The sequence below is a fragment of the Alexandromys fortis genome, unplaced genomic scaffold (assembly GCF_014885135.2).
Source record: "Alexandromys fortis isolate MF-2015 unplaced genomic scaffold, M_Fortis_MF-2015_v1.1 scaffold_285, whole genome shotgun sequence".
In the NCBI taxonomy this organism is placed as follows: Eukaryota; Metazoa; Chordata; class Mammalia; order Rodentia; family Cricetidae; genus Alexandromys; species Alexandromys fortis.
Genome location: NW_026068191.1, coordinates 886,848 through 898,611, shown reverse-complemented (window position 1 = coordinate 898,611; position 11,764 = coordinate 886,848). Strand labels below are relative to the sequence as shown.

Sequence of the window (11,764 nt, the reverse complement as noted above, 5' to 3'; positions counted from 1 at the left end):
CAGACTTCTCCTGGATTACCGTCACCTGTGTGCATGCTGGCCGCGCCCAGGTGAGGGTCATTCCTCCCAGATAACCTTGCGCCCCCCGTTAAAAGTGAGGGTCCTCGAGGTTTCGCCCTCTTGGCCTTTTTCTCCCCCTACCCTTGTGTGTCTCGCACGTCCCATCCCTTATTGTGTTCCCCTCTCCCCATTAAAGTGCACCCACGTGGGAGCCGCGTGTCCCGTCTCTTCCTTTTGCGTCTCGTCTATCCTGTGTTTGTCCACACACCCACGCCGCCGCCGTTTTTAAAGGAATAATACTAGTAATACTAGAAGGTTGATAAATCAGGATAAACACTATCTAAAGATAAAACTCAGATACCGACTGCCTTACTTTACAGCTTCCATTATCAGAGCTCATTAGTGAAACCAGGTGTTTCTACCTTGTCCACTGTCTCTCCTGGTGCCTTCAGGCAGTGCATACTGGAGCCCCAAGTCTCCCCTTTGATGGCGCCAGTTTCCCATAATAGAGACAGTGCCTAACCCAGAGGTTAGTCTCTCTGTCTCCTTGAGAAGTTCACGCGGCTGTTTATCAGGGATGGCCAGGACACTACTCTCAATATCAGGGAGAAGCTCCGGCTTTGTAAATAGAACAGCCAGTTGTAAAATGAAATGACCTAGGCGGATGGAGGCTTCCCAAGCATCTTAGAAAATAGCTCACTGTGAATGACTGATCCTTGATCTGCTGACAGGCTGTTCTCGTTCTCCGAGACTTATAACTGTATATTTCTTTATTTCTACAGTCTTACTTTTGGAATCTACATTTTATTTTCTTATTCTTGGCCTCTTCACTGAGGACTGGCTCTCCTCTGCAAGGACATGCTCCTTTCCCCTGAGCCAATTCTAAGAGAAGACAGATTATCTGAATGACATAAAGAAGTCACATTTGGGATATGACAATATAATTCAGTAAAGAGACAAAAATCCAAACAGAAATGATTATGAAATGAAAATACTAAGTCAAAGAGAGCTTCAATGGGATGAGAGACAGGGGAACACAGGCCTGTCACTGTCTTGATGACGTTCATTTTCTCTGACACTTAAAGAATGGAAGGCGGGGAGGGACAGAGATTTAGATAAGTTCCCTTTGTAGCTTTGAAAATATCGGTGCCTGAGGGAACAGAAGTCCCTTCCTGCCTCTGGCTCTTGTTGCACAACCTTAGCAGGTGAGTTTCAGTTTCTGAGAGGACCGCAGTGGCTTAAAAGGCAGCAACAATTTAAGAAAAGAACAACAAAACTCTTAGCAACTCAGTGAATCATAGGGAAGACAGTATAGCAAGGCTTAAGACAGAGTAAAAGAATTGGGTCATTCAGTCAAACTAAATGCCGCACATTTAAAGAACCACGATGTAGTTCGGACAGACCTCCTGTTCTCACCTCCTCCGCATGTCCTACCAGCCTGAGTCTCCACAACCACACTGTTTCTGACATATGAACGAACACACAGAACCTCAGGGGCAGCATGAACAGTGAGACTAGAAGGGAAAGGTTTTTCGCACCAAAGGTGTAGAAAATGCTTTCCATAATGCACAGAAGAAAATTTCCCAAAGCAAGGGGGGAAAGCATGCCTATCCACATAGAAGAAACACACAGAACACCAGCTAGAACCAGAAAACACAATTCCCATATTATGTCATTGCATGTTATATCATAGCTGAGACACGGAATGCTCAGAACTAAGAGTATTTTATAAATTGTAGAAAGACAAAATCCTATCTAATGGCAATCTATGGGGACTCATGGTTGGTCAAGGGGCGAAGAACAGGTGGATATCAAGTGCTCAGCTTTGAAGGGCCGCCTGTATCATCCTCTCCAGGGCTCAGAAACCATCGAGACAGAGTGCGGAGGAAAGAATATAACCGCTGGACGATGACGATGGTGACGGCCCTGTAATGCTGTCTTACAGACGCTCACAACACCCATGGCTGCTTGCTAGGGACTGCACAAGACTAAGACCATAAACTTCAGTCATAGGTAGCGGAGAGGCTCATGAGACCCCTCCAAGGGGAGCTCTTTGTATTGATGGTTTTCTGGAGAAGTCTCTGTCTTCAGTGCTGTAGCCTTTTTGAGTTGCTGTACTCCAGCAGATAGAGCTGTATAGCCACGCCCACATGAGCAGCCCTGAATACGTGAAGGTGCTTGGTGGTAGGAAGGAGAAAATGGTGGGAGAGTGAGGAGAATAAGACACACACACACACACACACACACTAGTGAGGTGGCTCCACAGATAAAGGAGCCTGCCAACAAGCCAGGATTATCTGAGTTAATCCAGAGGACTACAAAGTAGAAGGGGAAACCAACTCTTGCAAATCAATCTCTGATCTCCACACATGCACCACGGCACAAGTTCATGTGTGTCTGAGTGCACATATTTAGATATTAAATAAATTGTAAGTTTAAAAAAGAGAGGGTGGGGGCATGCGTGTGATCAGAATATTGTGTGTGTGTGTGTGTGTGTGTTTATGACGTTGTCAAAGAAGAACCTAATTTTCAAAGCTACTTTTAAAGGTGTGTGTGAGGTTGGGAGATACATGTGATTGCAGGTGACCAAAGAGGCCAAGGACGTCAGGATCTCCCTGGAGAGGGAGTTACAGGAGCTTGGAAGCTTCCTGATTCAGTGCTAAGAACTGAGCTCATCCTCAGCAGAGCAGGTCCACACTCCTGACCTCTGAGCCATATCTCCAGTCTCTTTAAAGCATTTTAAAACATGCTTTCTGTTACTGTTGTTTGTTTGTTTGTTTGTTTTGTTTTGAGTCACTGTTCCAGGTAACCACGGCTGGCTCTTGTCAGTATCCATAGCGCTACATTGGCAGGAGTGAGCCACCATGCCTAGCTGTACAGTAACTTTGAATTAATTACGACTGCGGATGTCACTGGTTACCCGGGAAGAATCCATTTAACGGAGGAAGGGTTTACTGTAGCTCGCAGTTTAAGTCCACCACAGCTTGAATCAGTATGCCAGGGAGGCATAAGGTCAGGATCAGGCTAGTTACAACCATCTCAGTCAGTGTCGGGTCCACAGGGGTCGCACAAAGATGGGGACAGATCACCGAAGTCTAATAAACCAAGTAAATCTCCATGGGGCACAAAAAGCTTATCAGCTAGTTGAGACCACGGCCAGAGATGGATCTGTAAGGCTGTGGCAAAGGCCGGTTCCTGAACTCCTCCTTTATAGCAAGCGTTAGGCAATAACAAAAGAATTTTTACAATCTCAAGGTAAAACTCAGATAAAAATTGCCCTTCTTTGCAATTTCAATTAACAGAGTTTTTCAGTTAAACTAGTGTTTGTATTTAGTTCACTGTTGTTCCCTGGCCTTCCTGACAGTGTTTACCAAGGCTCTGCACCTCCCTTGACACTGCCAGTTTCACACAGCAGGGAAGGGTTTGGGACAATAGAAACCAAAAAGTCAAACGTCACATATATCCCATCACTTAAAAGTTAGCTCATATCAATTTCTGGCCTTGAGTGGCTGGGGGTGGGGTATCTAAAAGCTGATCCTCAGTTTGCAGAGGGCAGCTTCAGTCTTGCAGACAGAGCTATGGGTTGCAAAGCAGAGTAACCCACTGTTAATAGTTAATCCTTAAGCTGCTGAGAAAGCTGCTGACAGCCGGCTCTCATTCTCCTGGGCTTACAACTTTATATTTCTTTATCTCTATATTCTTATTTCTATGTTTTTATATTATTATTCTTGGACTTTTCAGTCAGGAAGCGTAGAGCCAACAAGAAGTGGAGCTGTGTATAAAACCTCAAGCCCCACGTCCTCTAGGAAATCTCTACCTTCTAAGGGCTCCATAACTCTCCCAAGCAGTCCCACCGGCTGGGGCCAAAGTGTTCAGACACTCAGGTCTATGTGGAAGCGCTCAAACCACAGCCCTCTGTGGTTATCAGTCAAAGAGAACACAGTGGTCCACACACCTGCATCTCAGCACTTAGGAGGAAGAAGCAGGGGGATGCTGAATCCCAGGCAAACAAACAAAAAACACTTCTCTGAATAAAAGTGTACTAGTGTAACTATACTTATCTGAGAAAATGCAGAATTGATTAGAAAGAAATAAGGGCAGAGGCAGAGAGTCCCAGTGGAAGGCTTCCCCGAGACGATGAGGTGCAGTGATCCTGTCGTTCACACCAGGGGTGAGAGGAAAGAGATTCAAATCCAAGTTCCTCTTCTTCACGCTTTCGGGTCTCCTCACACACAATTCTGCCTTGAAAGGTCCTTCCCGCTCTGTTCACCTGACTCAAAATGCAGCTCAACTTGGACAGTGAGTGTCTCTTGTTCCCTTGGGTGTGAGTCCCACTGTGAGTGCTATTCATGGCTATTGGTTCATGCATGGTTGTTTATTTACCTGTCTTTCACGACTGTAAGCTCCTACACTTGAGTGGCCTAGCATCTGGCCCTAGAGACATATATACAAAAGGGTGATTTTTCACGTGTACTTGCAGGAACTCATGTTGCCAAGTATACGGAAACTATTATATAAATATACAAAGTATATTTTTTGTTAAGAAACTGAAATCAAAGAGCTTCAGAACCAGCGGAGCTCCAGTCAAAAAGTAAGTACTAACCCTTAGCAAGTGATCAGGTCCTTAAAACTGAGTTTTGAGCAGACTTGTTTCTTGAGTTGAGTTTATTCTTCCTCTTCACTGACATCAAAACTCTGAAGTGCTTACTTGGAGGTGGAGCCCAAGTCCCACAGGACTTCTGCAAAATCTAAGGTTCCTCTTTCATGGCCTTAAGAATCCTTCTTGCCCCACCTTTGCAGCTGTGACTGACTTGAAGCAAAAAAGCTCACAACCTTGGACTGATCAACTGCCCGTGTTCTCAGGAGGAACCCAGCAAAACCACCTGGTAAGAGAGGCTCTTCACGCTTCCCGGCCCTGTCGGGCAGGGGAGCTGGCTGGGAAATTGCTGCTTGCAGAGGGAAGCTAAACATTAAAGGAGGGAAGTACTGCGTGTGTGAACACTGGCCAGAGAGAAGGAGGACATGAGCCTGCCACTTCTGTCTTCCTCACTGGGTTTCAGAGTTTTCATAGAATTATGAGACTGGTTTTCTTTCGCTTTTAAGAGTTATGAAATCTTAAAAGGAAGGGAAAAATACAGCAAACTGGTTTGCTCTTACTGTTTCTTCTCTTACCACAAACTTTCTTCTTCCTAAACAGAAAAACATGGTGGTAGATCTTCGCAGGAGCTTTTCTCTCCTGTTGCTGCTGGGGCTGTGGGAGCCCATGTGTCTCCTCAGCGGCGCTCACCCTAAGGGTCTCACCAAGGCCCGCTGGTTTGAGATTCAGCACATCCAGACAAGTCCTCAGCAGTGCCACACAGCGATGTCTGTCGTCAACAATTACACCCGGCACTGTAAGCCGAAAAACACCTTTCTGCATGACTCCTTCCAGAACGTGACTGTCGCCTGTGGCTCTCCCAACATCACCTGCAAGAACGGTCAAAATAACTGCCACCAGAGCGCGGGGCCTGTCAACATGACGGACTGCGCGCTCACCGGAGGGACCTTCCCCAACTGTCGCTACAGCAGTGCTGTGAAGTTCAAGTTCTTCATTGTGGCCTGTGAACTCCCCAAGAACCCCCCCTACCAGCTGGTCCCTGTGCACTTAGATGCCATTGTCTAAGGCTCGGGACACTTTCCTTCTCTTTGACACAGGTCCTCTTATGCTTCATTCCACTGTTTCTTTTGTTCCTATGAAAAAAAGAAGGCCTCAGCTGTCAGAGCAAAGTCAAGACAAAAAGAAATAGGGTACGTGGGTTAAAATGGGGTTCAGGAATTGAGCAGCTCACCAGCCCCCTACACAAAAAGGAGAGACAGGATTATTTTTTGCACTGGGGTTGCCTCTGTTGGGGAGGAATATAGAAAATAGATAAAGAAGGTCTGAGCAGCTGAACAATTTATCCTGCAATTGTTTGGGTCAAGCTTCATTGTGCTATGTTTATAGAAATAAAATCATTTCCTTTTTCATGTAATAAATTTTGCTGGTTTGTTGTTTGTTTTGTTTTGGTGGTGGTGGTTTGGGGTTTATTTGTTTGTTTAACAGGGTCTGATTTGGTCAGGCTGGATCCAACACCACTACTATGTAGTCAAGGATGGTTATCAACCCTTTTATTTTTATTTATTTTTTATTTATTAATTATTTATTAAAAATATTAAAGATTTCTGCCTCCTCCTCGCCACCACCTCCCATTTCCCTTCCCCTTCCCCAATCAAGTCCCCCTCCTTCGTCAGCCCTAAGAGCAATCAGGGTTCCCTGTCCTGTGTGAAGTCCAAGGACCACCCACCTCCATCCAGGTCTAGTAAGGTGAGCATCCAAACTGCCTAGGCTCCCACAAAGCCAGACCGTGCAGTAGGATCAAATCCCATTGCCATTGTTCTTGAGTTCTCAGTAGTCCTCATTGTCCACTATATTCAGCCAGTCCGGTTTTATCCCAGGCTTTTTCAGACCGGGCCAGCTGGCCTTGGTGAGTTCCCGATAGAACATCCCCATTGTCTCAGTGTGTGGGTGCCCCCCTCACGGTCTTGAGTTTCTTGCTCATGCTCTCTCTCCTTCTGCTCCTGATTTGGAACTATCAACCCTTTTATTAAATAAAAAAAAAACTTCAACAATTACAGTCAATCCCACTCCTGTGGCCCCACGCTCACTCAATTCCTTCTTCCTTCCTGCCCTGTGAGGGTCGTGTTCCCACACCAGGAGCCTGAAGTTGGGAAACTGCCAGGGAGGCAAGCCCTAGAGGCCGCAGGCACACACGGGCTGCACTGTTGCGATATGGGCTGCTGGCTACGTTCTGCCATCCGGCTGCCCGCATGGCTAGCTTATGCCCCGAAATAATTACACGGAAACTGTATTCTTTTAAACACTGCCTAACCCGTTATCTGTAGCCTCTTATTGGCTAGCTCTTACATATTAATCTAACCCATTTCTAATATTCTGTGTAGCCCACGAGCTGGTTTACCAGGAAAGATATTAACCTGCGTCTGTCTGGAGTGGGAGAATCATGGCAACTCCTCGACTCAGCTTCTTTCTCCCAGCATTCTCTTCTGTTTACTCCACCCACCTAAGGGTTGGCCTATCAAGGGGCCTAGTCAGTTTCTTTATTACTAAGAAATCACTCCCACATCACTGCACACAAGCCACGTGGCAGGAGGCACGCAGACCTAAAGATGCACATAGCCACGCTGGTGAAGGCAGACGCTCTAGACGCAGACCTTTGACCTGAAGGCTGTATTTATACCATAGTCTTAGTTCTATTGCTGTGAAGAAACACCAGGACCCTGACAATTTTTTTTTTAAAATAATTATTTTATGTAGAATGGGTAAAACTTTTTTTAAAGGTGTTATTTATCATGTATCAATTTATTTATTATGTATATAGTATTCTGCCTGCATGTCTGTCTACACACCAGAAGAGGGTACCAGATTTCATTGTAGATGGTTGTGAGTCACCATGTTGTTTCTGGGCATTGAACTCAGGACCTCTGGAGGAGCAACCAACAGCCAGTGCTCCTAACCTCTGAGCCATCTCTCCACCAGGCTAGTCTATGGGAAGCCTGTGGAGCTTTTTAATTTAATTTAATTTTGTTTTACTTTATTTTATGGTATTTTTTTTTTTGAGACAGGGTCTCTATGTGGTCCTGTCTGCCCTGGAATTCTCTATGTAGACCAGGCTGGCCTCAGTCTCACAGAGATCTGCCTGCCTCTCCCTTCCAAGTGCTGGCATCAAAGCTGTGTGGCACTATATGGACCTGAAGCTTTTGCTTGATTGAAAATTGATGTGGACGAGCTCAGCTCACCGTGGGCAAGGCCACCCCTGGCTGGGTTTCCTGGATCTTATCAGCAGGCAGGCTGAGGAAGCTGTGAAGAGAAAGCCAGTATACAACACCCTCCATGAGCACCATATCGGTTTCTGCCCGCAGGTTCCTGCCCTGACTTCCCTGGATAACTGACTACAAGCTATAAATAAAATAAACCCTCTCCTTCCCAAGTTGTGTTTGATCATAGTGTTTTTATCATTGCAACCACACAAAGATGGCACACCGTCAAAAACAGTTATGTAACAGAGCATCTTTGTTTACTCTGAGGTTCTCCAGACACCCATGTATCCTAATTCAGCTTAATAATAAAAGCCCAGAATCAGATATCAGGGTAAATGCTGAAAGATCAGAGAAGAAAAAGAGCCAGTCACTAGAGAAACTTAAGTCTACCGAATGCTCAGACCGAACAGGCAAGATTCTGTCCCCACGAATCCTCAGGCTGAATGGGTCCAAGATCCTGTCTTCAGCCACCTTATATTTCTGTCTCCACCTCCCAAGTGCTGGGGTCGAAGGCATGACATCCCAAGCTCTGGGACCACCACTGCCTGGCCTCTACGGTTAACCAGTGGCTAGCGTCACCCTCTGATCTTCAGGCAAGCTGTATTTGTTAGAGCACAGACAAGATATAACTACACCCTGTTTTGTATTGCTCTATAGCCCCCAGATACCCATTGTCTGCCTTGGTTTAGCTGGTTTATACCAGATTTCCATATCAGCTTTATGGTGTCTATTTACAGACTGGCCCCCTAGAGCCCTTGTTGTAAGAAATCGGTGCCTCTGATCCTCTGTGGTGACCCTAAACAGCCCCAGCATGCTGTGCGGTAGGGAAAACACATCTGGACTGGGCTGGTTGGTGCTGGGAAAGATTATGAGTAAAGGGCCCTCCTAGGAATGCAGGCTCTGGAGGTGGGAAGCAGGGCATCTTGTGCCCGATAATGGGCCTCGATGGGCAGAGCAGCCCCCCAACTAAGCTTCCTTCCTAGCCCTGAGCCATTAGTTTTATTAAATGTATTGTTTGGAGCTGGAGAGACAGCTCAGTGTGAAGAGCCCTGGCCGCTGAGGAGGACCCAGGTTTAATCCCCAGCACCAGCACGGCCATCATCCGCAACTCCAGCTCCAGGGTTCTGTCACCCTTTCTGGCCTCCATGGTGCACAGACACACATGCAGGCAGCACGCCTATGCACATAAAATACACACATGCAGGCAACATGCCTATGCACATCATAAAATACATTTAAAAAATAGTCTTTATTTTCTTTCATTGATTTAGATGCTGATTTTTACTAATTTCTTCTGTTTGTTCTGAATTAAATTTGATCCCGTTCCCCAGTACCCCTCCTTGTACCTCAGGGTAGCCTAGAACTCACTATGGAAATAGAACTGGGCTTGAATTCGTGATCTACTTGGCAAGTGCTGGAGTTGCAGGTGCCTCGTTGCTCACTCTTCTTTTTTCCCAGCTCTGGGAAGAACACAGCCAAGCCTTGTCAGGAGCCCCTGTGCACACTGGGGTTACAAGTATGGCTGACAGGTACGCCTACTGTGCTCGTCACTTTTCTGGTGGCTGTGACCCAGTACCTAATAAGAAGCAATGAATGCAGGAGGGTTCCAGAGGGCACAGCCTATGGCGCAAGGAAGGCGTGGCAGCGAGTACAGGAGACCACACTGGGTGGGCAGGGTGTGCAGTCAGGAAGCAGGGTGGAGAATGCTGGGCACCATCGGCCTTCCCCTTTCTGGTCAGACTGTGGATGTCACCGGCCATCAGTGGGACACCTCTCACCTCACCTAACACAAACTAGAAACATGCCCAGGGCCTTCTGGGATTAGCCCAGGCCCTGCCAGGTTGACATGACTATTGACTGTCACTGTCTTTTTGGTGTCTTGGATTTTGATTTTTTTTTTCTATTTTGACAACAGTGATCTTTCCAACTTAGATAATATGAGGTGGTTTGTTTGTTTTTGTTTTAATTTGTTTTGTTTTTTTTCCCTAGAGAATATATAGGGGAAGGAAAACCATGATCAGAATATATATATATATATATATATATATTTTAAGATTTATTTATTTATTATGTATACAGTGTTCCTCCTGCCTGTACACCTCCATGCCAGAAGAGGGCACCAGATCTCATTACAGATGGTTGTGAGCCACCATGTGGTCACTGGGAACTGAACTCAGGACCTCTGGAAGAACAGTCAGGGCTCTCAACTTCTGAGCCATCTCTCCAGCCCCAGAATATATATTTAAAATCTAATTTCAATTTAAAAAAAAACTAGATAAAATAAGTCTGTTAGATGAAGCAGAGTCGTCCCTCCCCCCAATACTTTCTTTTCCATGGACATTTAAATTAAAAATTCTCTGGATATATCTTCTATTCATCCATCTCATGTGGGAGAGGAATAGTTACCAGATACAGTCTTCTGAGCTAATGTTCTGGGGTGAAGGAGGGTCAGCAACACTGTGTGGAGCCTCTGGAGGATCATAGGTTCCCAAACCCTCAGATAAAGTTGCTAACGATCGCTGAGTCCTGGAATCCCCCATTCTCCTCATCCAATCTCTTTGGTGATAACTAGTTTTGGGGATGCGCAGATTTGTTTGTTAGCAAAGGTGGGGCAGGCTACCCTCCTTCTCCATGCCTATCTTCTATAGATATTTCTATGTGTTCTGTTAGCAGGTAGTTTTGTGGAATAGTCTCTATGCAAATTTGACTGTTAGAACAAAGAGGGAATGTAATCGCTCTAAGGCCTCATGGTGTAGGGGAATGAAGCAAGGTCATTCCATGGCCCCTTGCAGAAGTTACACTGCTGAGGTGTTTGGGGAAGGGAAGAATCATGGCTTCACAAGGTTTTTATAGATAAGACAGTGACTTTTCGAAAAGACAAGTCTTTCCACAGCTCTGCAAAATGGGTGCCCCATAAGTGTATACTCATGGCTTTCCCTTTATGAATCTGTCCACCGTGCATTCATTGTAGAGTCTTGTGGGCTCCCAGAACAAGGCAGTGGGAATCATAACATTATTGCTCCACAATTCTAGAATCTGGAAATCCAAGGTCACAGTGCTGGCAGGGTTAATTCTTCTGGGGGTCTCTCCTTGGCTTTCAAATGATCAACTTCTATCTATCCTTCCTGCATGCATGTGTAGATGTCTGGCTGTGTGTCTAACCTTCAGGCTGTATCTAACTTCATCAACTATTTCTAACCTAATCACTTTTTTATTTAATTTCTTTTATTATTTTAAAAGAAAACAAACTACCTCTCTTCATTTTACGTACCAACCCCACTCCCACCCCTCCCCTTCTCCCAAGCCCTCCACCTACCCTCCACACCACCCCCATCCACTCCTCAGAGAGGGTCACCTAGTCACCTTTTTAAAAGGCTCTATTTAAACTCAGTCATATTCTGAGGTTCTGTGGGCTAAGGTTTCAGCCTATGAGTTTTCAGAGAGCGTGATTTAGCCCACAATAAAGGGTGTTGTGGAAGAGTGAATCTAACTGGCCCCCATAACTCACAGGGAGTGGCACTGTCAGGAGTAGGTGTGTCGCTGTGCCAGCCTACGAGGTCACTCAGTGTCACAGCCACTTCCTGTTGCCTTCTGATCTGGATGTCTGCCTGCACACAGCCATGCTCCACTGTACAGACCTATCCCCTTGTGTTAGGAAGCTGTGGTACACACGGGGAACCATGAGCACAGGGAGCTTTAGTTGGCTGAGTTGGAGCCAGGTCAAACTTTCTAACATTGTAGACGCAGGGCAAGTGTGAAAGGAAGGAAACTTGACTTTTCAGAATAAGCCCTTCCCAACTCGTAAGGAAACCCTAGGAAATGAGACACGAGCCACCATGCAGCCCCACGCAGCCCCCACACAGCCCCATGCAGCCCCCACACAGCCCCCACACAGCCCCATGCAGCCCCC

The 11,764-nt window shown here is 46.1% G+C and overlaps 1 protein-coding gene across 1 annotated transcript; it reads left to right on the top strand.

Moving 5' to 3' along the window:
- The first annotated feature begins 4,735 nt into the window (after positions 1-4,735).
- Positions 4,736-6,015, top strand: Rnase6 (ribonuclease A family member 6). Its single transcript, XM_050129490.1, has 2 exons — positions 4,736-4,886; positions 5,198-6,015. The coding sequence occupies exon 2, from the start codon at positions 5,204-5,206 to the stop codon at positions 5,660-5,662; it is 459 nt and encodes a 152-aa protein (XP_049985447.1). The 5' UTR covers positions 4,736-4,886; positions 5,198-5,203; the 3' UTR covers positions 5,663-6,015.
- The last annotated feature ends 5,749 nt before the right edge of the window (positions 6,016-11,764 follow it).

Coding starts and splice junctions, on each gene's coding strand:
- Rnase6 (XM_050129490.1), top strand. CDS start 5,204: ATGGTGGTAGATCTTCGCAGGAGCTTTTCTCTCCTGTTGCTGCTGGGG.